The following is a 25,125-nucleotide window of genomic DNA, read 5'->3' on the forward strand; positions in this document are numbered from 1 at the left end:
ACATCCTCACACAGTATTTTGTGGAGAAGAAATTGTGAAAAGTGAATAGAGAATGATCAAATTGAATGTGGGGGCTGTTTGACACTGTGTTGATGGATTGCTATTCTCCGCGGCTGGTGGCCTTGACTCCAACATGCAAAACAAAACAATTCCCCTCCACTCTACACTATTTATGTGTGTGTTTGTGTATGTATGTGTGTGATTGTGTGTGTGTGTGTGTGCAAGTGTGTGTGTGTGTGTTCTTGGAGAACTCCCTGTGCCAGCAGCCCCTGAGCCTGGTGGGAGTGATGTAGCATGGCTATATATGCATGAGGATCCTCATACAGAGTATCTAAGGCTGATAACAGCTGGCAGTGTCAGAGAAGAGTGAGTGCTGTGTAATTAATTAAGCTTTAGGCCTCCGAAATTCATTTTGCACACACAAAACCATAGCCCAGTGCACAATGCTGCTGCATGTACATTTTCTATAAACATGCTGTATAAACCAATATCTACAAGCACTAAGTACACGTGGGTCTCGTGAAGGGAATTATCAATGGAGTCCAAGAGAGTACATGTAGTATTGACTGTTGTAAAATCCAATATCACACCAATGCTGAACATAATCAGGCACGTGCCAAGTGTTGTATCCAAACATGATTACTGTTCACACAAAATAACTGACAAAATGTGGCCCAGATCCAAAATCCAAAACTGGCACATCAGTTCTCCCCTGAAAGAGACCTCGAAGTCTTGTCAGAAACCCATTATTCTTTAAAAGTGCTTTCCTCACCATGTTAAATAAACATGCCCCATTAAAAACATTTAGAACCAGGAACAGATATAGCCCTTGGTTCACTCCAGACCTGACTGCCCTTGACCAGAACAAAAACATCCTGTGGCGTACTGCATTAGCATTGAATAGCCCCCGCGATATGCAACTTTTCAGGGAAGTAAGGAACCAATATACACAGGCAATTAGGAAAGCAAAGGCTAGCTTTTTCAAACAGAAATTTGCATCCTGTAGCACAAACTCCAAAAAGTTATGGGACACTGTAAAGTCCATGGAGAATAAGAGCACCTCCTCCCAGCTGCCCACTGCACTGAGGCTAGGAAACACTGTCACCACCGATAAATCCGTGATAATTTAGAATTTCAATAAGCATTTTCTATGGCTGGCCATGCTTTCCACATGGGTACCCCTACCCCGGTCAACAACCCTGCACCCCCCACAGCAACTTGCCCAAGCCTCCCCCATTTCTCCTTCACCCAAATCCAGACAGCTGGTGTTCTGAAAGAGCTGCAAAATCTGGACCCCTACAAATCAGCCGGCCTAGACAATCTGGATCCTCTCTTTCTAAAATTATCCGCCAAAATTGTTGCAACCCCTATTACTAGCCTGTTCAACCTCTCTTTCGTGTCGTCTGAGATCCCCAAAGATTGGAAAGCTGCCGTGGTCATCCCCCTCTTCAAAGGGGGAGACACTCTAGACCCAAACTACTACAGACCTATATCTATCCTACCCTGGCATTCTAAGGTCTTCGAAAGCCAAGTTAACAAACAGATCACCAAGCATTTTGAATCCCATGGTACCTTCGCCTCTATGCAATCTGGTTTCTGAGCTGGTCATGGGTGTAGGTCTGCTGAGGTCCTAAACGATATCATAACCGCCATCGATAAGAGACAATACTGTGCAGCTGTATTCATCGACCTGGCCAAGGCTTTCGATCTGTCAATCGCCACATTCTTATCGGCAGACTCAACAGCCTTGGTTTCTCAAATGACTGCCCCGCCTGGTTCACCAACTACTTCTCAGACAGAGTTCAGTGTGTCAAATCGGAGGGCCTGTTGTCCGGACCTCTAGCAGTATCTATGGGGGTGACACAGGGTTCAATCCTCGGGCCGTCTCTTTTCTCTGTATACATCAATGATGTTGCTCTTGCTGCTGGTGATTCTCTGATCCACCTCTACACAGACAACACCATTCTGTACACTTCTGGTCCTTCTTTGGACACTGTGTTAACTAAACTCCAGACGAGCTTCAATGTCATACAACTCTCCTTCCGTGGCCTCCAACTGCTGTTAAATGCAAGTAAAACTAAATGCATGCTCTTCAACCGATTGCTGCCCACACCTGCCCGCCCGTTCAGCATCACTACTCTGGACGTTCTGACTTAGAATATGTGGACAACTACAAATACCTAGGTGTCTGGTTAGACTGTAAACTCTCCTTCCAGACTCACATTAAGCATCTCCAATTCAAAATTAAATCTAGAATTGGCTTCCTATTTCGCAACGAAGCATCCTTCACTCCTGCTGCCAAACATACCCTCATCAAACTGACTATCCTACCGATCCTTGACTTTGGCGATGTCATTTACAAAATAGCCTCCAACACTCTACTCAGCATATTGGATGCAGTCTATCACAGTGCCATCCATTTTGTCACCAAAGCCCCATATACTACCCACCACTGCGACCTGTATGCTCTCGTTGGCTGGCCCTCGCTTCATTTTCATCGCCAAACCCACTGGCTCCAGGTCATCTAGAAGTCTTTGCTAGGTAAAGCCCCCCCTTATCTCAGTTCACTGGTCACCATAGCAGCACCCACCCGTAGCACGCTCTCCAGCAGGTATATTTCACTGGTCATCCCCAAAGCCAATTCCTCCTTTGGCCGCCTTTCCTTCCAGTTAGTTCTCTGCTGCCACTGACTGGAACGAACTGCAAAAATCACTGAAGCTGGAGACTCATATCTCCCTCACTAGCTTTAATCACCAGCTGTCAGAGCAGCTCACATATCACTGCACCTGTACATAGCCCATCTGTAAATAGCCCATCCAACTACCTCATCCCCATACTGTTATTTTATTTATTTTGCTCCTTTGCACCCCAGTATCTCTACTTGCACACTCATCTTCTGCACATCTATCACTCCAGTGTTTAATTGATATATTGTAATTATTTCGCCACTATGGCCTATTTATTGCTTTACCTCCGTTATCCTACCTCATTTGCACACACTGTATACAGACTTTTTCTATTGTATTATTGACTGTATGTTTGTTTATTCCATGTGTAACTCTGTGTTGTTGTTTGTGTTGCACTGCTTGCTTTATCTTGGCCAAGTCGCAGTTGTAAATGAGAACTTGTTCTCAACTAGCCTACCTGGTTAAATAAAGCTGAAATATTAAATGTTTTAAAAATAAAAAAATTACCACAAATACGGCCATCATTGGAAAAAATAATTTGTTCTTAACTGACTTGCCTAGTTAAATAAAGGTTACATAAGTAATACACATTTATAAAAATGTGTCAAATGACATGGAAATACTACTTTATAGACTGGAAATTAGTCTAAGAATGTACCTTAGCATAATGGCAGTGGTGTAAAGTCCTTCAGTATAAATACTTTGAAGTACTACTTAAGTAGTTTTTTTGAGTTTTGTGCTTTACTTTACTATTTATATTTTTGACAACCTTTACTTTTACTTCACTACATTCCTAAAGAAAAGAATATACTTTTTACTCCATAAATTGTCCCGGACACCCAAAAGTACTCGTTACATTCTGAATGCTTAGCAGCACAGGGAAATGGTCCAATTCACACACTTATTGTCACGACTCCTACCGAAGGTGGCTCCCCTTCCTGTTCGGGTGGTGCTCGGCGGTCGTCGTCACCGGCCTACTAGCTGCCACTGATCCCTTTTTCCCTTTTCTGTTGGTTTGGTCTGATTTGTTTCACCTGTTTCTTGTTTAGACTTTTAGTTTGGCTATTTAAGTCGGTAGGCTCACCTGCTCTTCGTGCTTGTTTATTCCCACTTTGTATGTGTGGTAGTGCAATCTTGGTTTGGTTCCTGTTTTGGGCATTTGTTTTATGACGCTCAGTTTTGTTGTATATACTATTTTGTCCGGTGCTGATTAAAGCTCTATTCAGAACTTTCTGCCTCCTGCACCTGACTCCGCACCCACTACGCCTAAGATTGTTACACTTATCACATCCCTACTCCCGCTGATCTGACAGACTCACTAAACACATACTTTAACTTTAGATACTTAAGTATATTTTAGTAATTAGATTTACTTTTGATACTTAAGTATATTTAAAACCAAATACTTTTACTCAAGTAGTATTTTACTGGGTGACTTTCACTTGTCTCAGCCTCCAGTATTTATGCTGCAATAGTTTGTGTCGGGGGGCTGTTATATCTGGAGTATTTCTCCTGTCTTATCTGGTGTCTGTATGCTCCCTCTAATTCTCTCTCTTTCTCTCTTTCTCTCTTCTCTCGGAGGACCTGAGCCCGAGGACCATGCCTCAGGACTACCTGGCCTGAAGTCTCCTTGCTGTCTCCAGTCCACCTGGTCATGCTGCTGCTCAAGTTTCAACTGCTCTGCCTACGGCTATGGGATCCTGACCTGTTCACCGGACATGCTACCTTGTCCCGGACCTGCTGTTTTCGACTCTCTCTCTCTACCGCAACTGCTGTCTCTAACTTTGAATGATCTATGAAAAGACAACTGACATTTACTCCTGACGTGCTGACCTGTTGCACCCTCTACAACCACTGATTATTATTATTTGACCCTGCTGGTCATCTATGAACGTTTGAACATCTTGGCAATGTACTGTTATAATCTCCACCCCTCAGAGCCTGGTTCCTCTCTAGGTTTCTTCCTAGGTTCCTGCCTTTCTAGGGAGTTTTTCCTAGCCACCGTGCTTCTACATCTGCATTGCTTGCTGTTTGGGGTTTTAGGCTGGGTTTCTGTATAGCACTTTGTGACATCGGCTGATGTAAAAATGGCTTTATAAATACATTTGATTGATTTATTGATTGATTGACTTCAGTCATTTTCTATTAAGATATCTTTAATTTTACTCCAGTATGAGCAGTACTGCATAATGGAGTTGTATGGAGTGTTGGTCCCCTGGGGTCACACTGGTATGTATGGAGAATATTGGGACAAAGTGGGGTTGGCAGGCACCAGATGTAGTAGAGCCTGAGCCTCAGGCTGCATGCCACTTCCCATAGACACTGCAGGTAGGCTGGGATGAGACCTAGTGAAGGCATGGCTTCCTGGCTCAGAGGCAGACCTGGGTTCAAATAATATTGGATTTTTTTTCAAATATTGTACCTGTGCTTGATGAACCTTTCCTGTTGGAATGCAAAGTCTCAAAAGTGCAAACCTCTAACACCTGGCGCTCCATGCAGACTGCATCAAACGCTCAAAGTATATGACAGATTTCAAATAGTATTTGAACCCAAGCCTCCTTAGAGGAGGTCTGAGGGGAGGATGAGCGACATGTAAGTCAAAAGAATGTGCCTGCAAGAGGCATTATATAAGGCTATTAAACTGTCACTGTCTAGAAGGATGCAACCTTTGTTTGCGACCGCTGAAAATCAATTTTTCATGTTTGTTTCTGGCGAGGAAGTAGCACTGTACTATGTCTCTCCTTTGTTAGAGAGCATGGGGAAATGTTTTTGCTCCTTCTTTTTTCTCTCACTCTCTTTTACAGAAAGATACACAATGAAAAACATGTAGCTTGCAAGCAACATTAAAATGGTTTGGCCTACGTATAACTACTGCCCCTTACCTATATATTATATGTTGACGCGTGTGTCTGATTTCTATATAATTTGGGGTGTAATGTTTGGGTGACTGTCAATTTAAGTACTTATTTGCATTGAGAATTCAAATGAACATACTGGGAGTCCAGTACATAAACCAGATGTTGATGCATTTTCAGTGCAATTAGGAAAGAACCATTCAGCCGAGTGAAGTTTAATCCAGTATTGTCTGAGTTCAAACCCTGCCAGCCGTAGTGTAGGTGAGAGGGAGTTGATGAGTGAGACCACCTCAGTCTTCTGTGTCCTCCTAACTCCTATTTGTTGTCTCTCTGTGGACACCCAGTGCCGCTTCTAGCCTTTTGGGGGCCCCAAGCGAGATTTGGCCGGGGCTAGCAATTACCTAGCAATCCCCACAAAATGTAGCTGCCATGGGCTAATTGAGGGACATAACAAGTGGAAAACTGCTGATGCACTACCAAATTTCGAAATTGCACCTTGTGTATTCTACTATTCTAACTCTCAACAGTAAGTTGAGACCTTGACTGAGTTCCTTTTTTTGTGTGTGTGTAACAGTATAACTTTAAACCGTCTCCTCGCCCCGACACGGGCGCGAACCAGGGACCCTCTGCACACATCAACAACAGTCACCCACGAAGCATCGTTACCCATCGCTCCACAAAGGTCACGGCCTCTGCAGAGCAACACTACTTCTAGGTTTCAGAGCAAGTGACGTAACTGATTGAAACGCTAGTAGCGCGTACCCGCTAACTATTTCACATCCGTTACACTCACCCCCCTTTCAACCTCCTCCTTTTCCGCAGCAACCAGTGATCCGGGTCACGGCACCAATGTAACAGTATAACTTTAAACCGCCCCCACGCGCGCGAACAAGGGACCCTCTACACACATCAACAACAGTCACCCACGAAGCATCGTTACCCATCGCTCCACAAAGGCCACGGCCTCTGCAGAGCAAGGGGCAACACTACTTCTAGGTTTCAGAGCAAGTGACGTAACTGATTGAAACGCTAGTAGCGCGTACCCGCTAACTAGCTAGCCATTTCAGAGTGTGTGGGGCCCTACACGCAGCGCCTAGTCTGCTTATAGGAAGAGGCGGCTCTGTTGACACCTTCAGATGGAATTGAGATTCAGGCCAACCACTCAATAGAATTCTTACCATTTAAAAACAAATCTTTCCTCCTATTTGAAGATAGTACAAAATTACAATACAATCACTCCAGCTTAATTTAAGATTGCATTATCTTTCCCTCTTCTCTATATACATCACTCTTAAGTGCACACACACCACGTGGGAAAATGGACTGTCTGACAGACAGCATTAAGCATTTAAAAGTCCCTGTCAACACACCTCTTTCATACACTTAAATACTATGTAACCTTATCATTTATTTAACCATATCACTACGGATTAATTGTAGGTGGCATTGTTTGTTTGTTTTGAGCAATATGATTCAGTTTGTAAAGTAAGTTCAAACCATGGGACAAAGTCTTATGTATGAGTTAAAGTGTATGAGTTCTAGAGATAAAGTGTGATCAGAAAAACACAATAAAACTTTGTAACAGTGGCAAGAGTGCTTGGCAAGAGTACGTTTGAGTGCTCTAGTGTGTTTCCTGTGATCCCTGTTGGGGGTGGATGGTTGCATGTCAACTCAGGATCCTAAAAAGAAAGCCGCTGCCCCTTTTGCACGACAACCACAATCTGTTCCTGCTGCTGTTCACGCTCATTGCATGGAATAAATACGGCACCTTGTGATTCATACAACCCGTCTTCACCAGAGGAGCGTAAAACAGCCCACAGCAGGTCTGAGAGTGAAGCTCCGGCTGCTGCTGCATCCTATAAGTACAGCTGAAGGGTGGAGAGGAGTACACTACCTCCTCCTGATTCACTGGAGATACATAATCATCTATTCAGGAATCCTACCTCCAGCTAGAGTTAGTGCGTGCTGGGCCTGGGACACTGGGACCCTTGGGATGCTTTGTGTTGTTTTTGCAATACATTTCAAATTGGCTCAAGGCAATTATACACATAGACCTACCTTTGTTCAAGGCTTTCAAAATCAATGTCTGTTGTTTGGAATAAGGTGTTGTTCGTGTTCATATTGGACCATGTGAGTTGCATTTAGCCGTAATCAGCATGTTAAAACCTTTCATTGCACTATGCCTACCATTTATCCTGCTTAGAGAACCTGTTTACCTCTACAGCCCAACACTTTTCATTGGCAAGGAAAAAACTGATCTCCAGCCCCTTGTGATCTCAATTTCCTGTGGTAGTACCAGTCACTGAGAATTTAAGGCATGTCACCGGCTTCAATGATTGGCCCAACAGTCTACAGCCAATGTCCTTCCTGCCACCAATTCATGACCCGTCAACCCCAATACTGCTACCAATCCAACAGCCACACAACACACAACGCAGAACAAATGCCCTGATGTCACAGTCAGTCCAGGCATCCCATTCTGCTCTCATAACACTGGCATCCCATTTATCCTGGAATGAGGACAAGACAAATTATGGTATTCAGGAATAACAAGGTTTTTACTCTTTCCCCTGATCCAGAAAATTAAGGATTGTATGCTTTCTACAAGATTAACTAACCAGTATTCATATTTTTGGTTGAATTTGAAATCTCTCTCAAATGCTTGTCGGAAATGTGTGTTTGTCGAGTGTATTGTCTTTACAGCTGTATGCCAACATCCCAAGTGATTGATTCTTCAATGGGAGAATGTAATTATGGTCTGTACCATCACAAAGCTCATAGAACAGCAGTAAGCACTGATGTCTCAGAGGAGATTTCATAAGGTCATTACTCGATAGCTGGGAATCTCGAGCTCAGAAAACATGTTCCCCTTCATTGTTGTTTAGAAATGTTTATGGGACAGACACACAACTGAAACATTCAGCATTACAGTCCTATATTAGTCCCATCTAATGTGTGTATCTATGCATTGTGTATCTATGTACAAGGCCATCCCATTAAATTGAGTTTTGTGTAGTTTTAAATAACAATCTCTGTAGTTTTAAAAGGCGCTCTGTTTAGTTTTAAAAGGCGCTCTGTGTAGTTTTAAATGGTGCCCTGTTTAGTTTTAAAAGGCACTCTGTGTAGTTTTAAATGGCGCTCTGTTTAGTTTTAAAAGGCGCTCTGTGTAGTTTTAAATGGCGCTCTGTTTAGTTTTAAAAGGCGCTCTGTGTAGTTTTAAAAGGCGCTCTGTTTAGTTTTAAATGGTGCCCTGTTTAGTTTTAAAAGGCGCTCTGTGTAGTTTTAAAAGGCGCTCTGTTTAGTTTTAAATGGTACCCTGTTTAGTTTTAAATTGCGCTCTGTGTAGTTTTAAATGGCGCTCTGTTTAGTTTTAAAAGGCGCTCTGTGTAGTTTTAAATGGCGCTCTGTGTAGTTTTAAATGGCGCTCTGTTTAGTTTTAAAAGGCGCTCGGTGTAGTTTTAAATGGCGCTCTGTGTAGTTTTAAATGGTGCCCTGTTTAGTTTTAAAAGGCGCTCTGTGTAGTTTTAAATGGCGCTCTGTTTAGTTTTAAAAGGCGCTCTGTGTAGTTTTAAATGGTGCCCTGTTTAGTTTTAAAAGGCGCTCTGTGTAGTTTTAAATGGTGCCCTGTTTAGTTTTAAAAGGCGCTCTGTGTAGTTTTAAATGGTGCCCTGTTTAGTTTTAAAAGGCGCTCTGTGTAGTTTTAAATGCGCTCTGTTTAGTTTTAAAAGGCGCTCTGTGTAGTTTTAAATGGCGCTCTGTTTAGTTTTAAAAGGCGCTCTGTTTAGTTTTAAATGGTACCCTGTTTAGTTTTAAATTGCGCTCTGTGTAGTTTTAAATGGCGCTCTGTTTAGTTTTAAAAGGCGCTCTGTGTAGTTTTAAATGGCGCTCTGTGTAGTTTTAAATGGCGCTCTGTTTAGTTTTAAAAGGCGCTCGGTGTAGTTTTAAATGGCGCTCTGTGTAGTTTTAAATGGTGCCCTGTTTAGTTTTAAAAGGCGCTCTGTGTAGTTTTAAATGGCGCTCTGTTTAGTTTTAAAAGGCGCTCTGTGTAGTTTTAAATGGTGCCCTGTTTAGTTTTAAAAGGCGCTCTGTGTAGTTTTAAATGGTGCCCTGTTTAGTTTTAAAAGGCGCTCTGTGTAGTTTTAAATGGTGCCCTGTTTAGTTTTAAAAGGCGCTCTGTGTAGTTTTAAATGCGCTCTGTTTAGTTTTAAAAGGCGCTCTGTGTAGTTTTAAATGGCGCTCTGTTTAGTTTTAAAAGGCGCTCTGTGTAGTTTTAAAAGGCGCTCTGTTTAGTTTTAAATGGTGCCCTGTTTAGTTTTAAAAGGCGCTCTGTTTAGTTTTAAAAGGCGCTCTGTGTAGTTTTAAAAGGCGCTCTGTTTAGTTTTAAATGGTACCCTGTTTAGTTTTAAATGGCGCTCTGTGTAGTTTTAAATGGCGCTCTGTTTAGTTTTAAAAGGCGCTCTGTGTAGTTTTAAATGGCGCTCTGTGTAGTTTTAAATGGTGCCCTGTTTAGTTTTAAAGGCGCTCTGTGTAGTTTTAAATGGTGCTCTGTGTAGTTTTAAAAGGCGCTCTGTGTAGTTTTAAATGGTGCCCTGTTTAGTTTTAAAAGGCGCTCTGTTTAGTTTTAAATGGTGCCCTGTTTAGTTTTAAAAGTCGCTCGGTGTAGTTTTAAAAGGCGCTCTGTGTAGTTTTAAATGGTGCCCTGTTTAGTTTTAAATGGCGCTCTGTTTAGTTTTAAAAGGCGCTCTGTGTAGTTTTTATTCTAAAGGACTAGAGCTACAGTGCCTTGCAAAAGTATTCATCCCCCTTGGCGTTCTTCCTATTTTGTTGCATTACAACCTGTTATTTAAATGGATTTATATTTGGATTGCATGTAATGGACATACACAAACTAGTCCAATTTGGTGAAGTGAAATGGAAAAAAATTACTTGTTTAAATTTTGGGGGAAAAAATACAAAACGGAAAAGTGGTGCTTGCATATGTAGAATATGCAGAATATGCAGAATATGCAACACCACTAAGCAAGGGGCACCACCAAGCAAGCGGCACCATGAAGACCAAGGAGCTCTCCAAACAGGTCAGGAACAAAGTTGTGGAGAAGTACAGATCAGGATTGGGTTATAAAAAAATATCAGGAACTTTGAACATCCCACGGAGCACCATTAAATCCATTATAAAAAAATTGAAAGAATATGGCGCCACAACAAACCTGCCAAGAGAGGGCCACCCACCAAAACTCACGGACCAGGCAAGGAGGGCATTAATCAGAGAGGCAACAAAGAGACCAAAGATAATCCTGAAGGCCACCACTCCGTAGTGGAGATCGGAGTATCTGTCCATAGGACCACTTTAAGCCGTACACTCCACAGAGCTGGGCTTTACGGAAGAGTGGCCAGAAAAAAAACATTGATTAGAGGAAAAAATAAGCATACACATTTGGTGTTCGCCAAATGGCATGTGGGAGACTCCCCAAACATATGGAAAAAGGTACTCTGGTCAGATGAGACTAAAATTGAGCTTTTTGGCCATCAAGGAAAACACTGGTGCAAACCCAACACCTCTGTTCACCCCGAGAACATCATCCCCACAGTGAAGCATGGTGGTGGCAGCATCATGCTGTGGGGATGTTTTTCATCTGCAGGGATTGGGAAACTGGTCAGAATTGAAGGAATGATGGATGGCGCTAAATACAGGAAAATTCTTGAGGGAAACCTGTTTCAGTCTTCCAGAGATTTGTTAGGCTGCATTTGTCCACATGTTACAATGCCCTGGGATTTGGTTGGGCTGCATTTGTCCACATGGTATAATGCCCTGGGATTTGGTTGGGCTGCATTTGTCCACATGTTATAATACCCTGGGATTTGGTTGGTCTGCATTTGTCCACATGTTATAATACCCTGGGATTTGGTTGGGCTGCATTTGTCCACATGTTATAATACCCTGGGATTTGGTTGGGCTGCATTTGTCCACATGTTATAATGCCCTGGGATTTAGTTGGGCTGCATTTGTCCACATGTTATAATACCCTGGGATTTGGTTGGGCTGTATTTGTCCACATGTTATAATGCCCTGGGATTTGGTTGGGCTGCATTTGTCCACATGTTATAATGCCCTGGGTTTTGATTGGGCTGTATTTGTCCACATGTTATAATACCCTGGGATTTGGTTGGGCTGTATTTGTCCACATGTTATAATGCCCTGGGATTTGGTTGGGCTGCATTTGTCCACATTTAATAGCACATACTATATCATACTCACGTGTGACTGAGCGATGAAACAAAGGTGGTGTAGCGAGAATTACTGTCCTGACACTGACATCAAATGTTGAATACAAGAAGCAGTTGACCTGCTTTACCACTACTAGGGCATTGGAAATAGAACAGCCACTGAGGAGTGCTGCACGCTCAGTTAAAAGCACGCTCAGTTAAAAGCACTGGCACAGCTCTCTTTGCAAAGCCTTGACAAGATTCACTATGCAGCTTTTGAATGATTCTCTCCTATGTATACTTCCATTCACAATATCCATAACTCAGGCTTCCTGAAAACAAAAGTACCGGTAGTCCAATTTCAATTCAGCATTTCATAGAGATTGTAATCACCCGAACCAAAAGGAGGAGAATCGTTTGTTGGTAAATTAACTCATATATCAGCATGAGAGTTATTGGAGCTGAGGTGGACCCAAGAGTAAATATTTCCGCCAGATCCTGCAAACTGTAGCTTAAAATGAATAAACACACAGTCTTGCCACGTTGGTTTGGACTTTTGAAGCAAACACAAAAGACAAATGTAACACAGTGCAATGTGCATGCTAGTTAGCTAATGGGTGATTTGTCCTAGCTAATTAGCCTGTCATCCATTAGAAAATAATGGCTTTGTCAAAATAAGCCCCCAGTGACACCACAAGCACCATAACCTTTTCTAAAGTGCTTAACAGGTTGAAGTTTATTGGGATATCTTGTCCTGGAGGCAGAACTTAGCGACTTCCGCTAGATGGGCCAGCTGCAAAGGGAAAATTGGCTATATTGTAAGAATGTATGACAACAGAAGTTCACTTTTTGGGCTTAATTTAAGGTCAGGGTTAGGTATTAGGGTTACCAATGTGGTTAGGGTTAAGGTTAGGGTTAAGGTTAGGGTTAAAGTTAGGTTTAAAATCAGAGTGTATGACTTAGTAGCTGTGCCAGCTAGTGACCACTCTGCAGAGCTGCCTCCAGAACAAGATTCATGATGAAAAACAGTAACCTGCAAGAGGTTAGGGAAAGTTGGTCATTTTTTTCAGTGACTAGTTACAAAGAACACACACAGTTCTACATAGAATATACGTATATTGCCCAAGCCCTCCTCCCTATCTTGTTTTGTTCCAGTAAACAACCATTACTCTGTACCGCAATTATCCATACAAAGGCTATAAAAAGGGACAAAACCTTTTGCAATGTTTCATTAGACCTACATTTACAAAGCTCAAAAGTGGAACAAAGCAGAGGTAGAAGTGGAGGAGGGTGTTGTTGATGACTCACCAATCATGTGAATGGAAGTCCTTCCAGGCCGTGTCACATGGTGCTGCTGTAGCTGTATGGTCTCATAGAAGGTGGCCTGGCAGAGCTGGATGGTCGTCCCACTGACCCAGAGGACCAGGCAAAGCAGCCAGGACATGACAGCACACATCTGCTATAGCGGGGGAGGACAGGGGGGGGACACAGTCAATGTCATAGGTCATCATGTCACACACAGAAACACACACGCAAGCACAGATGCACTCATGACCAAATGAAAGCACACACACGCGCACACACACACACACACACACACAGAAACACACAGAGAAAACCATGTCCTGGCACATTGACCCAATGAACTTCCACATAAACCTCATAATAAACAGTGTATCATTCAGCGTGATAATCCAAGGTAGCTTAGCAGTTCAGACGTATTTTTCCGTGTTGTCGTGTCGTGTCCTGTATATATATATATTTACACCTTTTCTTCACATATCTTTTATTTATTTTATTATCCAAGAACTCAACTACAAAAGCTTTCCTGCAAAAGCTTTCCTGCAACCCGCTTCACCAATTACAATAAGTACTATTCACCTCAATCTGAAAGTCCATCGTGGAAGATAGCCAGGGGCTAATTCAGAAGCTAGCCTGAAAGCTAATCCAGAAGCTACTCCGATAGCTAGCCAGAAGCTAATCTGTAGCTGCCCCGAAATTAGCCGGTTTGCTGGCTAGCGTTGGTGTTTCAGCTGCCCACGTTTTGCGGTCATCAGCTATTCCTCTAGCTCGATAATCTACCGGCACTTTAGTGCAACGCGACTCGGACCGGAGCATTCCGGGACTTTTTTTCTCTCAGTTTCCCCGGATTCCAACCGCAGCCTCAGCCTCTATTTTGCACCTTGATTTCGCAGCTAGCTAGCTGCATACCGTGTGACTATTGGCTTACGTCGACCCCGGAGCTAACTCAAATCATGCTGGAGCTAGCCAGCTGAGGAGTTCCATCACCATCCGGACCCGCTTCTTTGTTGCTGCTGCAGATACGGAACCCCACCGGGCCTTCACGACTGACTGCCGACGTTATCTGCCCGAGGGATTTATCCAACCGGCACCTCCGTCCCGGCGTTACCTGAACGCTCATCTGAGGCCCGCTAATCGTTAGCTGTCTTATCGGCTGCTATCTGAACAAAACCCCACTACACGGAACCTACCGACGGAAACGCACGAGGTATCTACAAACAGACCTCCATCCTATGCTGCTACCGATAGCCATATACCCGGCCAGCTGTCTGGATCGCCACGACCCCAACCAACCTCTACTCACTGGACCCTTATTTATCACTCGATTAAGCTTGCCTCTCCTTAATGTAAATATGCCTTGTCCATTGCTGTTCTGGTTAGTGTTTATTGGCTTATTTCACTGTAGAGATTCTAGCCCTGCTCTCTATACCATATCCAACCCTGCAGTTCCACCACCCACATATGCGATGACATCACCTGGTTTCAATGATGTTTCTAGAGACAAGATCTCTCTCATCATCACTCAATACCTAGGTTTACCTCCACTGTATTCACATCCTACCATACCTTTGTCTGTACATTATTCCTTTAAACTATTTTATCGCCCCCAGAAACTTCCTTTTACTCTCTGCTCTGGTAGCTCTAGGCGACCAATTCTCATAGCTTTTAGCCGTACTATTATCCTACTTCTCCTCTGTTCCTCTGGTGATGTAGAGGTGAATCCAGGCCCTGCAGTACCTGGCTCCACTCCTATTCCCCAGGCGCTCTCTTTTGATGACTTCTGTAACCGTAATAGCCTTGGCTTCATGCATGTTAACATTAGGAGCCTCCTCCCTAAGTTTGTTTTGTTCACTGCTTTAGCACACTCTACCAACCCGGATGTATTAGCCGTGTCTGAATCCTGGCTTAGAAAGACCACCAAAAATTCAGACATTTTTATCCCCAATTACAATATTTTCAGACAAGATAGAACGGCCAAAGGGGGCGGTGTTGCAATCTACTGCAAAGACTGCCTGCAGAGTTCTGTTATACTATCCAGGTCTGTTCCCAAACAATTTGAACTTCTACTTTTAAAAATCCACCTCTCTAAAAACAAGTCTCTCACCGTTGCCGCCTGCTATAGACCACCCTCTGCCCCCAGCTGTGCTCTGGACACTATATGTGAACTGATTGCCCCCCATCTATCTTCAGAGCTCGTGCTGCTAGGCGACCTAAATTTGAACATGCTCAACACCCCAGCCACCCTACAATCTAAGCTTGATGCCCTCAATCTCACACAAATTATTAATGAACCTACCAGGTACCACCCCAATTCCGTAAACACGGGTACCCTCATAGATATCATCCTAACAAACTTGCCCTCCAAATACACCTCTGCTGTTTTTAACCAAGATCTCAGCGATCACTGCCTCATTGCCTGCATCCGTAATGGGTCAGCGGTCAAACGACCTCCACTCATCACTGTCAAACGCTCCCTGAAACACTTCAGCGAGCAGGCCTTCCTAATTGACCTGGCCGGGGTATCCTGGAAGGATATTGATCTCATCCCGTCAGTAGAGGATGCCTGGTCATTTTTTAAAAATGCCTTCCTCACCATCTTGAATAAGCATGCCCCATTCAAGAAATTTAGAACCAGGAACAGATATAGCCCTTGGTTCTCTCCTGACCTGACTGCCCTTAACCAACAGAAAAACATCCTATGGCGTTCTGCATTAGCATCGAACAGCCCCCGTGATATGCAACTTTTCAGGGAAGCCAGAAACCAATATACACAGGCAGTTAGAACAGCCAAGGCTAGCTTTTTCAAGCAGAAATTTGCTTCCTGCAACACAAATTCAAAAAAGTTCTGGGACACCGTAAAGTCCATGGAGAATAAGAACACCTCCTCCCAGCTTCCAACCGCTCTGAAGATAGGAAACACTGTCACCACCGACAAATCCACTATAATTGAGAATTTCAATAAGCATTTTTCTACGGCTGGCCATGCTTTCCACCTGGCTACCCCTACCCGGGAAAACAGCACTGCCCTCCCCTCTGCTACTCGCCCAAGCCTTCCCCATTTCTCTTTCTCCCAAATACAGTCAGCTGATGTTCTTAATGAGCTGCAAAATCTGGACCCTTACAAATCAGCCGGGCTAGATAATCTGGACCCTTTCTTTCTAAAACTATCTGCTGAAATTGTTGCCACCCCTATTACTAGCCTCTTCAACCTCTCTTTCGTGTCGTCTGAGATACCCAAAGATTGGAAAGCAGCTGCGGTTATCCCCCTCTTCAAAGGGGGGGACACCCTTGACCCTAACTGCTACAGACCTATATCTATCCTACCCTGCCTTTCTAAGGTCTTCGAAAGCCAAGTCAACAAACAGATTACCGACCATTTCGAATCACACCACACCTTCTCCGCTATGCAATCTGGTTTCAGAGCTGGTCATGGGTGCACCTCAGCCACGCTCAAGGTCATAAACGATATCGTAACCGCCATCGATAGGAAACAATACTGTGCAGCCGTATTCATTGACCTGGCCAAGGCTTTTGACTCTGTCAATCACCACATCCTCATTGGCAGACTCGACAGCCTTGGTTTCTCTAATGATTGCCTCGCCTGGTTCACCAACTACTTCTCTGATAGAGTTCAGTGTGTCAAATCGGAGGGTCTGTTGTCCGGGCCTCTGGCAGTCTCTATGGGGGTGCCACAGGGTTCAATTCTTGGACCGACTCTCTTCTCTGTTTACATCAATGATGTCGCTCTTGCTGCTGGTGATTCTCTGATCCACCTCTACGCAGACGACACTATTCTGTATACTTCTGGCCCTTCTTTTGACACTGTGTTAACAACCCTCCAGGCGAGCTTCAATGCCATACAACTCTCCTTCCGTGGCCTCCAACTGCTCTTAAATACAAGTAAAACCAAATGCATGCTCTTCAACCGATCGCTGCCTGCTCCGGCCCGCCTGTCCAACATCACTACTTTGGACGGCTCTGACTTAGAATATGTGGACAACTACAAATACCTAGGTGTCTGGTTAGACTGTAAACTCTCCTTCCAGACCCACATCAAACATCTCCAATCCAAAGTCAAATCTAGAATTGGCTTCCTATTCCGCAACAAAGCATCCTTTACTCATGCTGCCAAACATACCCTTGTAAAACTGACCATCCTACCAATCCTCGACTTCGGTGATGTCATTTACAAAATAGCCTCCAAAACCCTACTCAATAAATTGGATGCAGTCTATCACAGTGCCATCCGTTTTGTCACCAAAGCCCCATATACTACCCACCACTGCGACCTGTACACTCTCGTTGGCTGGCCCTCGCTTCATACTCGTCGCCAAACCCATTGGTTCCAGGTCATCTACAAGACCCTGCTAGGTAAAGTCCCCCCTTATCTCAGCTCGCTGGTCACCATAGCAGCACCTACCCGTAGCACGCGCTCCAGCAGGTATATCTCTCTAGTCACCCCCAAAACCAATTCTTCCTTTGGACGCCTCTCCTTCCAGTTCTCTGCTGCCAATGACTGGAACGAACTACAAAAATCTCTGAAACTGGAAACACCTATCTCCCTCACTAGCTTTAAGCACCAGCTGTCAGAGCAGCTCATAGATTACTGCACCTGTACATAACCCATCTACAATTTAGCCCAAACAACTACCTCTTTACCTACTGTATTTATTTATTAATTTATTTTGCTCCTTTGCACCCCATTATTTCTGTCTCTACTTTGCACTTTCTTCCAATGCAAACCAACCATTCCAGTGTTTTTTTTAGTTTTTATTTTACTTGCTGTGTTGTACTCACTTCGCCTCCATGGCCTTTTTATATTTTTATTTATTTATACATATATCTGTTTGCCTTCACCTCCCTTATCTCACCTCACTTGCTCACATTGTATATAGACTTATTTTTTTATCTTTTTCACTGTATTATTGACTATATGTTTGTTTTTACTCCATGTGTAACTATGTGTTGTTGTATGTGTCGAACTGCTTTGCTTTATCTTGGCCAGGTCGCAATTGTAAATGAGAACGTGTTCTCAATTTGCCTACCTGGTTAAATAAAGGTTAAATAAATAAATAATAAAAAAATAATCAACTGCTCATTTGTGATCTTTTTATTCCTATCCTATTTTGTCCATGAGCCACAGCGCAGCAGCAAATGTCGAATGGTCCCTGGAGATTCTATGCAGCTGAGATTTCCCCTGATAGGCTGAATCCCCCTCTTCAACTCCTGACTATCTCTTCTTGCCTGCCTTTAAACCAAAATTTGAAATAAAAGAGATAAGATTTCTCTCCTGGTTCGCAGGCAGTTAGCTGCCAACTCTTTTCTATGGGTGTCTTTTGGATGTCACAAGGCTGTGAAAGTGACAGAACCATAATGGGAATCAACAATCATGTAATGTCTGTCACAAAGCTGTTTAGATAAAGGGGCTTCAAGACACATACAGATCCCAGGTTAAGGTTAGGGTTGGGTTGAGAATGATTCAATATTTTAAATAATTGCCTCTGTAAAAATATATTGACATCATCAAACGTTGTGGTGATAGCATTCAATTGTGATTGTATTCAATAGATTACAAAATTATTCATTTTTAGTGAAGCTTGTGAAAGAGAAAATAGCTTTCGGGCAGGTGCCTTTGTCATGTAATTAGATTTTTTATTAGATTCAGTTTCAGTGTTGTTTTTTTCTCAGTTATAATCTAAATAATTACCACTGTCAACATATCTTTACATCAACAAACTAGAGGTGTTGCCTGCAAGCAGTGTTTCTGTTCAACAAATTACAAAATGTGAATTTTTTTAAGGAGCATGTCAAAGGAAAATGTGCTTTTATGCAGGTGTCTTTAATAGGTAATGAGATTTTGTATTAGATTAGGTTTTAGATATTTTTTTGAATGTAGCCTACTGTGTCTGTGTGAAATCTGAGTAGAGTGTGCTTCCGCCTTGGATTGGCTTTCAATGATAGTGCTTCAGAGAAAAACATGTAGCTGGCCTTTTATTATTCATTCCACATATCCTACAGTATAGATATAGGATCTTCATTTGAGCCAGTTTGCTACAGCAATAAAGAATTCCTGCAGTAACAGGAAATTGAATTATTATGTGGATTATAATTAATGAACATTTTTGTAGGGGTTGATACATTTTTTGTGAGGGAAAATCAAGACTGAAATGTCTAAATCCAAATTAAAAACTTCATAAGCCTTTTTAAACCTTAAATACATTACAAGTGTTACATTTCCTACATTGCAGGAGAAACTCTCCTGCAACAGGGTGATCACATTATGATCCTATCGTAGTTCAGCCTAGATATTAAAGTCTCTGTTTTCCCTGTTTAAAGGACCTTACGTCTGTAAAAAGGTGTGATAGTCTGCAAAACACATAACATGTATTTTCTTTCTAATGCACTATCGATGTTCTCATGTGTGTTTATGTACAGTAAAGTACTGTACATAACATAATTGGCCCAGAAAATTTCCAAAAACTGTCAGTACATTTGATAGTTCAATACATTATGTATTTCAACAGACTGGATGTAACCTTTGGAATAAATCAGCCTTGGGATAAAAGAGGAACATGAAATCCACAAGATTATGCAAACAGTAAATATTGTAAAAGTAATGTTACTACAAATGCAAGCAAAAGTATGTCATAAAAACAGAGCACAGTACTTTTAAGGAATTTGCTTAACGGATAACTACGTACAAACTCACTTAAATCTCAGTGATGCAGATTTTATGAAACTGTCTCCATATTTGTTCATGTAAATTCCCTTGGGTACAATTTTATTTCTACTTCCATCGAAACACTAAACAGCTCTCCTCCTTTATACAGTAAATCTCCTACCTGAGTAAAGATCCTGGTAATCCTGGCAGAGTAAATAATTATTCTATCACATTATCTTAAATCCATCCATCCCGAAGCTGATGTGAATCCCCCCACAACTTTATCCTTGATTTAGGTGTAGACTCCCAAACTCCTCTGACACTTCACGGCTTGCCCTTCTTCACTTTGTCTGAGAACGACCAACAGCAATGAGCACAGAGACTGAAACAGATTTAGAGCCTTGCCATTTCCTCCTTTGAAATATCACTGTATTCCCTCGAGGAGACCCTGGCACTGACACAGAATAGATTTGCCTCTTTGCGTTTACAGGCACATACAGAGTGATCCTTAATTAACTGCTGTAGAATCTCCCCTCTCGCTCTCTCTTTCTCTCTTTCTCTTTCTCTCTCGCTCTGTCCGTCTGCGTCCTCCTCCCATTGACAGGCAGTCTCTGAACACACGTTCTAGCTCTGTCCCCCTCAGCGAGCACTAAGTAATGACTGTTCCTCTACAGCCTGCCTGAGTGTAAAGACTATCAGGTCTTAAAGCAAGATTGCCCCAGTATCACACTGAAACGGCAAGGTACCTTATGGTCAGTCCTGATTATCAGCCTCCCACCATTGGAAATCAACACGGGTGGTCTCACATAGGAACACCCACTTAAGAACACCTATAGACACTTACATAGATTATATTTACCTAGTACATCTTACACAGATTTTTTGATGCACTTCTCCCCACAGCATAACATGGTAATATGACACACAAGTGGGTGCAATCAAACCAGGCTACATTTCATATAGGGCAATTCCATGCAAAGAGAGTGATGCTGAGACTCAGATTTTCACTTTAAAATGTATGCAAAAAAAATTAAAACAATGATTGAAAAGTTGAACAAACCATAAAACTCTATGCACATGGGCAACTTTTGACAATTTCCACTGAATATTTTGCCAAAACACATTTACTTGAAGAACGGTGCAGATGCAATGTTGTGCTGTGCCGGTTTGTGCTGTTGTTGTGCCGTCATTTTGTCACTAAACTTTGGATCTGCATAGAGTTGGCTGTTTTGTTTAACTTTGTAATCATTGGTTTTTGTTTGGCATGCATTTTGTGAAAAATCTAAGTCTCAGTATCACTCTGTTACCATCTAATTGCCCTGTACATTTCATATGCTTTATCCTCTTCATGGTGACTGCAGATAATATATATTCATAACCAAATCGCCACCCATTAGAAATAAGAAGTTTAAAGAAGAGAGCTGAAATCAACCTTCTGGTGAAGGATCATTAACCATAGGCTGTTCATAAACTGCATGGCTGAGAGGGATATTCAAATAGTCAAGATCATCAGTCACGTGATGGTTTAATGGCTACCATAGGAAATAAGGGGTAAGTGCCATTACAGGGAGTAAGTCAGCCCTGATCAGTATGTGTGGAAGACAGTAAGGCCGAGAGAGGCTGTCCTCCTTCCTCTATACCCACGGTATGACTGAAAGCCAGCTCCACTCCTCCACTGCATTGTTTCTAAGCTTTATCGCTGGTATACAGAACACGCCCCCGGCCCTGAAATCACACTGCTCTAAAAGTGGTGAAAACATTTTCAGCTTGATTGGAAAGGTGAGGTTCATTCCCATGGAGGCCAAGGAGTGAATAAAAACTTGGAACAAGAGGAGAAAGTGTGACACTCTCCTCTCAGGGGTTATGGGCATAATGTCACTTTGAATGAGCGTCTCTGCTGAGAGGCTATGTAATAATCAACACTCTGATGGGGATGGAGGAGACACGATGTGAAGAACAGGATAACAGAGAAACAAACAGAGACAACTTAAATATCTTGGAGCAGAATCAGAGTTAGACAATCATTCCCAGCCTCAGACATCTTCAGCACGCAGCCCACAACAGGGCTCTTTTAACATTGAATGAATGAGATTTGTCTTTGACAGCGTTAGGAGCGAACGATATGCTTCAAAGCTCCATTGGATTAAGCTACTTTGTCAAAGCAGTGCAAAAATGCAAGGATCTCATTGAAAAACAATAAGTCCTGGCATCAACCAAGCACACGTTAAGTCAAAGCTGAATGCTCAGTCCCAGGCTAGTAAATTCTCTAGTATCCGAGGGACTATTATTTTTCTTTATTGTGACAATATGACTTATATGACTATACCTTAATGATATACAGGTAACTGCCAAAATAAAGGAAACACCAACATAACATTCCAGAACAGCTTAAATGCATCTTGGCATAGATTTTACAAGGCTCTGGAACTCTATTGGAGGGATGTGACACCCCTCTTCCATAATTTGGGGGTGGTAAACAGTCTCAGGCGCCGCTGAAGAATTTCTCATAAGTGTTGAATTGGGTTGAGATCTGGTGACTGAGACACACACACATACACACATTTTAAACCCCCTATGCGCCTATGAGAACCCTCTTGCAAAGTCACTGAGATCTCTTCTTCTAGCCACGATAGCCAAAATAATGGGCAACTGGGCATTTTTATACATGACCTTAAGCATGATGGGATGTTGATTGCTTAATTAACTCAGGAACCACACCTGTGTTGAAGCACCTGCTTTCATTATACTTTGTATCTCTCATTTACTCAAGTGTTTCCATTATTTTGTCAGTTACCTCTATCTCAAAACCTCTCCGTGAGATGGTGGCAGTAATGCACGTGGGTCTGAACCTACTACAAAGAGTTCATAGTGGGAAAGCTTGATACCTTTACACTGAAATAAAAACTTTAACGATTGTAAATCTTCACACCATTAAATGTATTGCTATTCCACAGGTGTAGCTCAGTGAGGGGCATAGCCGTGACTGAACAGCTCCTATTTCAGCACCATTGACAGGTCTACTCACTACAGCACTATCAAGATGATCAAGTTTAGTTCTATGGACAGCTCTGTTTACTGCATCACAGTGAAGGAACCCAATTTCAGCAACCTGGACAGTTACAGCCCCAATCACTACAGCACCATGCTGGCAAAGGACAGCGCCTTGTCACTCAACATACCTGTATAGCATTAATAATCAACACACCTGCAAGGCATTCTCTAATCAACACAGTGGCATGAAGGTTCCACACCAGTGCGGCAGTTGGAAGGACACAACCACAGCGTGCCAGCAGACTCACTAATTGTGTTTTAGGTCCCTCTCTGTAGGTTCCTCAGAAGGGTAACTTATTTTAACACTTCCGGAGAAGCCAAGACGCTGCCTTAGTAAGGGAAGCCAAACGGGTAGGATCTTCAGCCACCACTTGCCTGAGGGATCTGTGAACTAGTATTTTTTAGTCTTGGTTGTGTGCTTTACTCAATGTCACCTGTATATTCAGGCACACCCAACTTTTCCCAACCTCATGGTGTGTGTTTTGTTTTTGCAACAGGAATGGGCATTCATTTCTCTGTCTTTCCCAAGACAGATTGAGGGGTTCGATTAATCCTGCCCCGGGTACCCGTGTTGGCGCGTTTGCATCAGCTGAAAGTTGATTGCATTCGATTTGGAACCGGGCTGCCTCCCGTGTGTGAAACAGGTCCCCCATTCAAAGCCCAAGGTGAGGTCCGCTCAAAACAGAAGTGATGCAATTAAGTACGATTAGGATTCAATGTTTTCCCATGCAAAATGCTTTATCTTCCTTCCCAATGTAAAATATAGTTAGAAAATGTAAACATTTATTTTATGGAAAGAGATGTTTCTGGACAATGCACCATACTGCCTTGTTGACAAAATGACAGATTGGCACAGATTACTGTTCCATTTGAGTAGGGAGCTCCACCCTCCCTGCTTTCGCCCAATGATGTAACAGGCCATAGGTCGGTTCCCCGCGGCTTAGCATAATCGAATCTGCCCATGGAGACAGACAGATACGGATTCAGAGACAAAAACAGAGATGGAGACAGACACCGAGATGGACACAGACGTTTGCAGTCTTGAGCTGTGAATGTGCCGGCCACCCTACCAGGCTCTGCTGTTCATAATCTAATTATCATTTCCTCAACTGACATTAATAAAGAGTATCATTTAAAAGCCGTTTTATTGCTGAGAAAACACTCAAGACTTTTTAAAGAGGGGGGAAAAGCCTTTCCTTTATTGTTTGGTCTAAATGCATTTTCTCAGAGGCATATCAATCACCAGTGCCAATAAACCACACTGGGAAGACAGCATGAGACAATGAGTGATTCTTTTCAACTTCCAATCATTAGCATTTTCATTGAGTGATTCTGTTTTAAGCAGCAATCGTGGCTTGTTTCTTTTAGAGGTCAACGGTAAACAGTTAGGGGCTGGTCCATCTGCATGAGCCCTCTTGCAGGTTCAGCCAAGTAATAAATATGATTATCTTTAAAGGGAGACCTAGTCTAAAAGTCTGAAAGCCAAGGCCTTGTATCTTATATTGTGGTGCGCTGATGTTGGGTAGGATCCCATCAAACCACTATTAGAATAACTGGTCTCGATCTGAGGAAGCTGGGTATTTTTAAATGTACTGCCTTCTCGTGTTTAATGGAAATTGAGTATGGCCACATTTTACACCTGATGATCTTAACATTTAATAGATTTTTGTTATGGGTGACAGTGAGACACAGTTGTAATCTTTCCCCCAGCAAACACTTCATTAACTTACCAGGCACAAACTTCACTATTCTCCCCCCGACGTGATTTCAGTTGGAAACTGAGACACAGAAGTTTAAAGGGGAACAGCACCTGCTGATTTGGCCTTGTTTTTTGGCTTGCTCCTCAAGAAATGCTCGTGGCCATGACAGAAACCAAACGTGAGTTGGCTTGGAGGTGATATGATGTGGGTGTTTCTTGGGTGTGTCTTTGCCACCACCAAGACACACCCATCTGTCAGAACCTTGCCCGCAGCTGTTTTCCCGCACTCAATCACAACAAACAAACCTCCTGCAGGTTGAGTTCAATTGCTACAGGCAGATAGATGTATGGTGAGATGCCGGAGGAAGCTCTGAATAGGTCAGTAGCCTACAGAGTAATATGAGATTGCTGAATTTATTTAGATATTCTAAACTAAGTGTTTTGATAACTTTCAAATGTAGTAACAGGTCCATATAGAATAAACAACCCTTTACATAATACCATAGCATCATTGTTCTGCTAATGTCACAATGTGCACCTTTCACCTTTCATTGCCATTCCCAGCCGATAGAGATACTGTGCATATCAATATTTTGTCTGCTGGTAATGGGGCTACACTGGCAAACATGTTAGAGTTGTCATACCTTCCTGTGTGGTGTCCTGTAT

The 25,125-nt window shown here is 42.7% G+C and overlaps 2 protein-coding genes across 3 annotated transcripts in view; one reads left to right on the plus strand and one right to left on the minus strand.

Annotated features, from left to right (window-relative positions):
• LOC129830010 (NEDD8-activating enzyme E1 catalytic subunit-like) overlaps positions 1-7,129 on the plus strand; it is a 74,461-nt gene extending 67,332 nt beyond the window's left edge. Inside the window, exon 5 of the mRNA XM_055892138.1 lies at positions 4,269-7,129. Within this exon, the coding sequence (XP_055748113.1) occupies positions 4,269-4,310 (42 nt within the window). The 3' untranslated portion in view covers positions 4,311-7,129. The remainder of the gene's footprint in view (positions 1-4,268) is intronic.
• The window catches only part of LOC129830013 (chemokine-like protein TAFA-1), a 45,530-nt gene extending 25,114 nt beyond the window's left edge, over positions 1-20,416 (minus strand). Inside the window, exons 1-2 of one of the 2 annotated variants that reach the window (XM_055892142.1) lie at positions 19,891-20,416; positions 13,055-13,202 (exon numbers count right to left, since the gene is read on the minus strand). In XM_055892142.1, coding sequence (XP_055748117.1) covers positions 13,055-13,202 — 148 coding nt within the window. In that variant the 5' untranslated portion in view covers positions 19,891-20,416. Of the gene's footprint in view, positions 1-13,054; positions 13,206-19,890 lie in introns of both variants that reach the window. The other variant, XM_055892141.1, reaches the window with a different exon arrangement.
• Between the last annotated feature and the right edge of the window lie 4,709 nt (positions 20,417-25,125).

This window comes from Salvelinus fontinalis, chromosome 31 (assembly GCF_029448725.1).
Source record: "Salvelinus fontinalis isolate EN_2023a chromosome 31, ASM2944872v1, whole genome shotgun sequence".
Lineage (NCBI taxonomy): Eukaryota > Metazoa > Chordata > Actinopteri > Salmoniformes > Salmonidae > Salvelinus > Salvelinus fontinalis.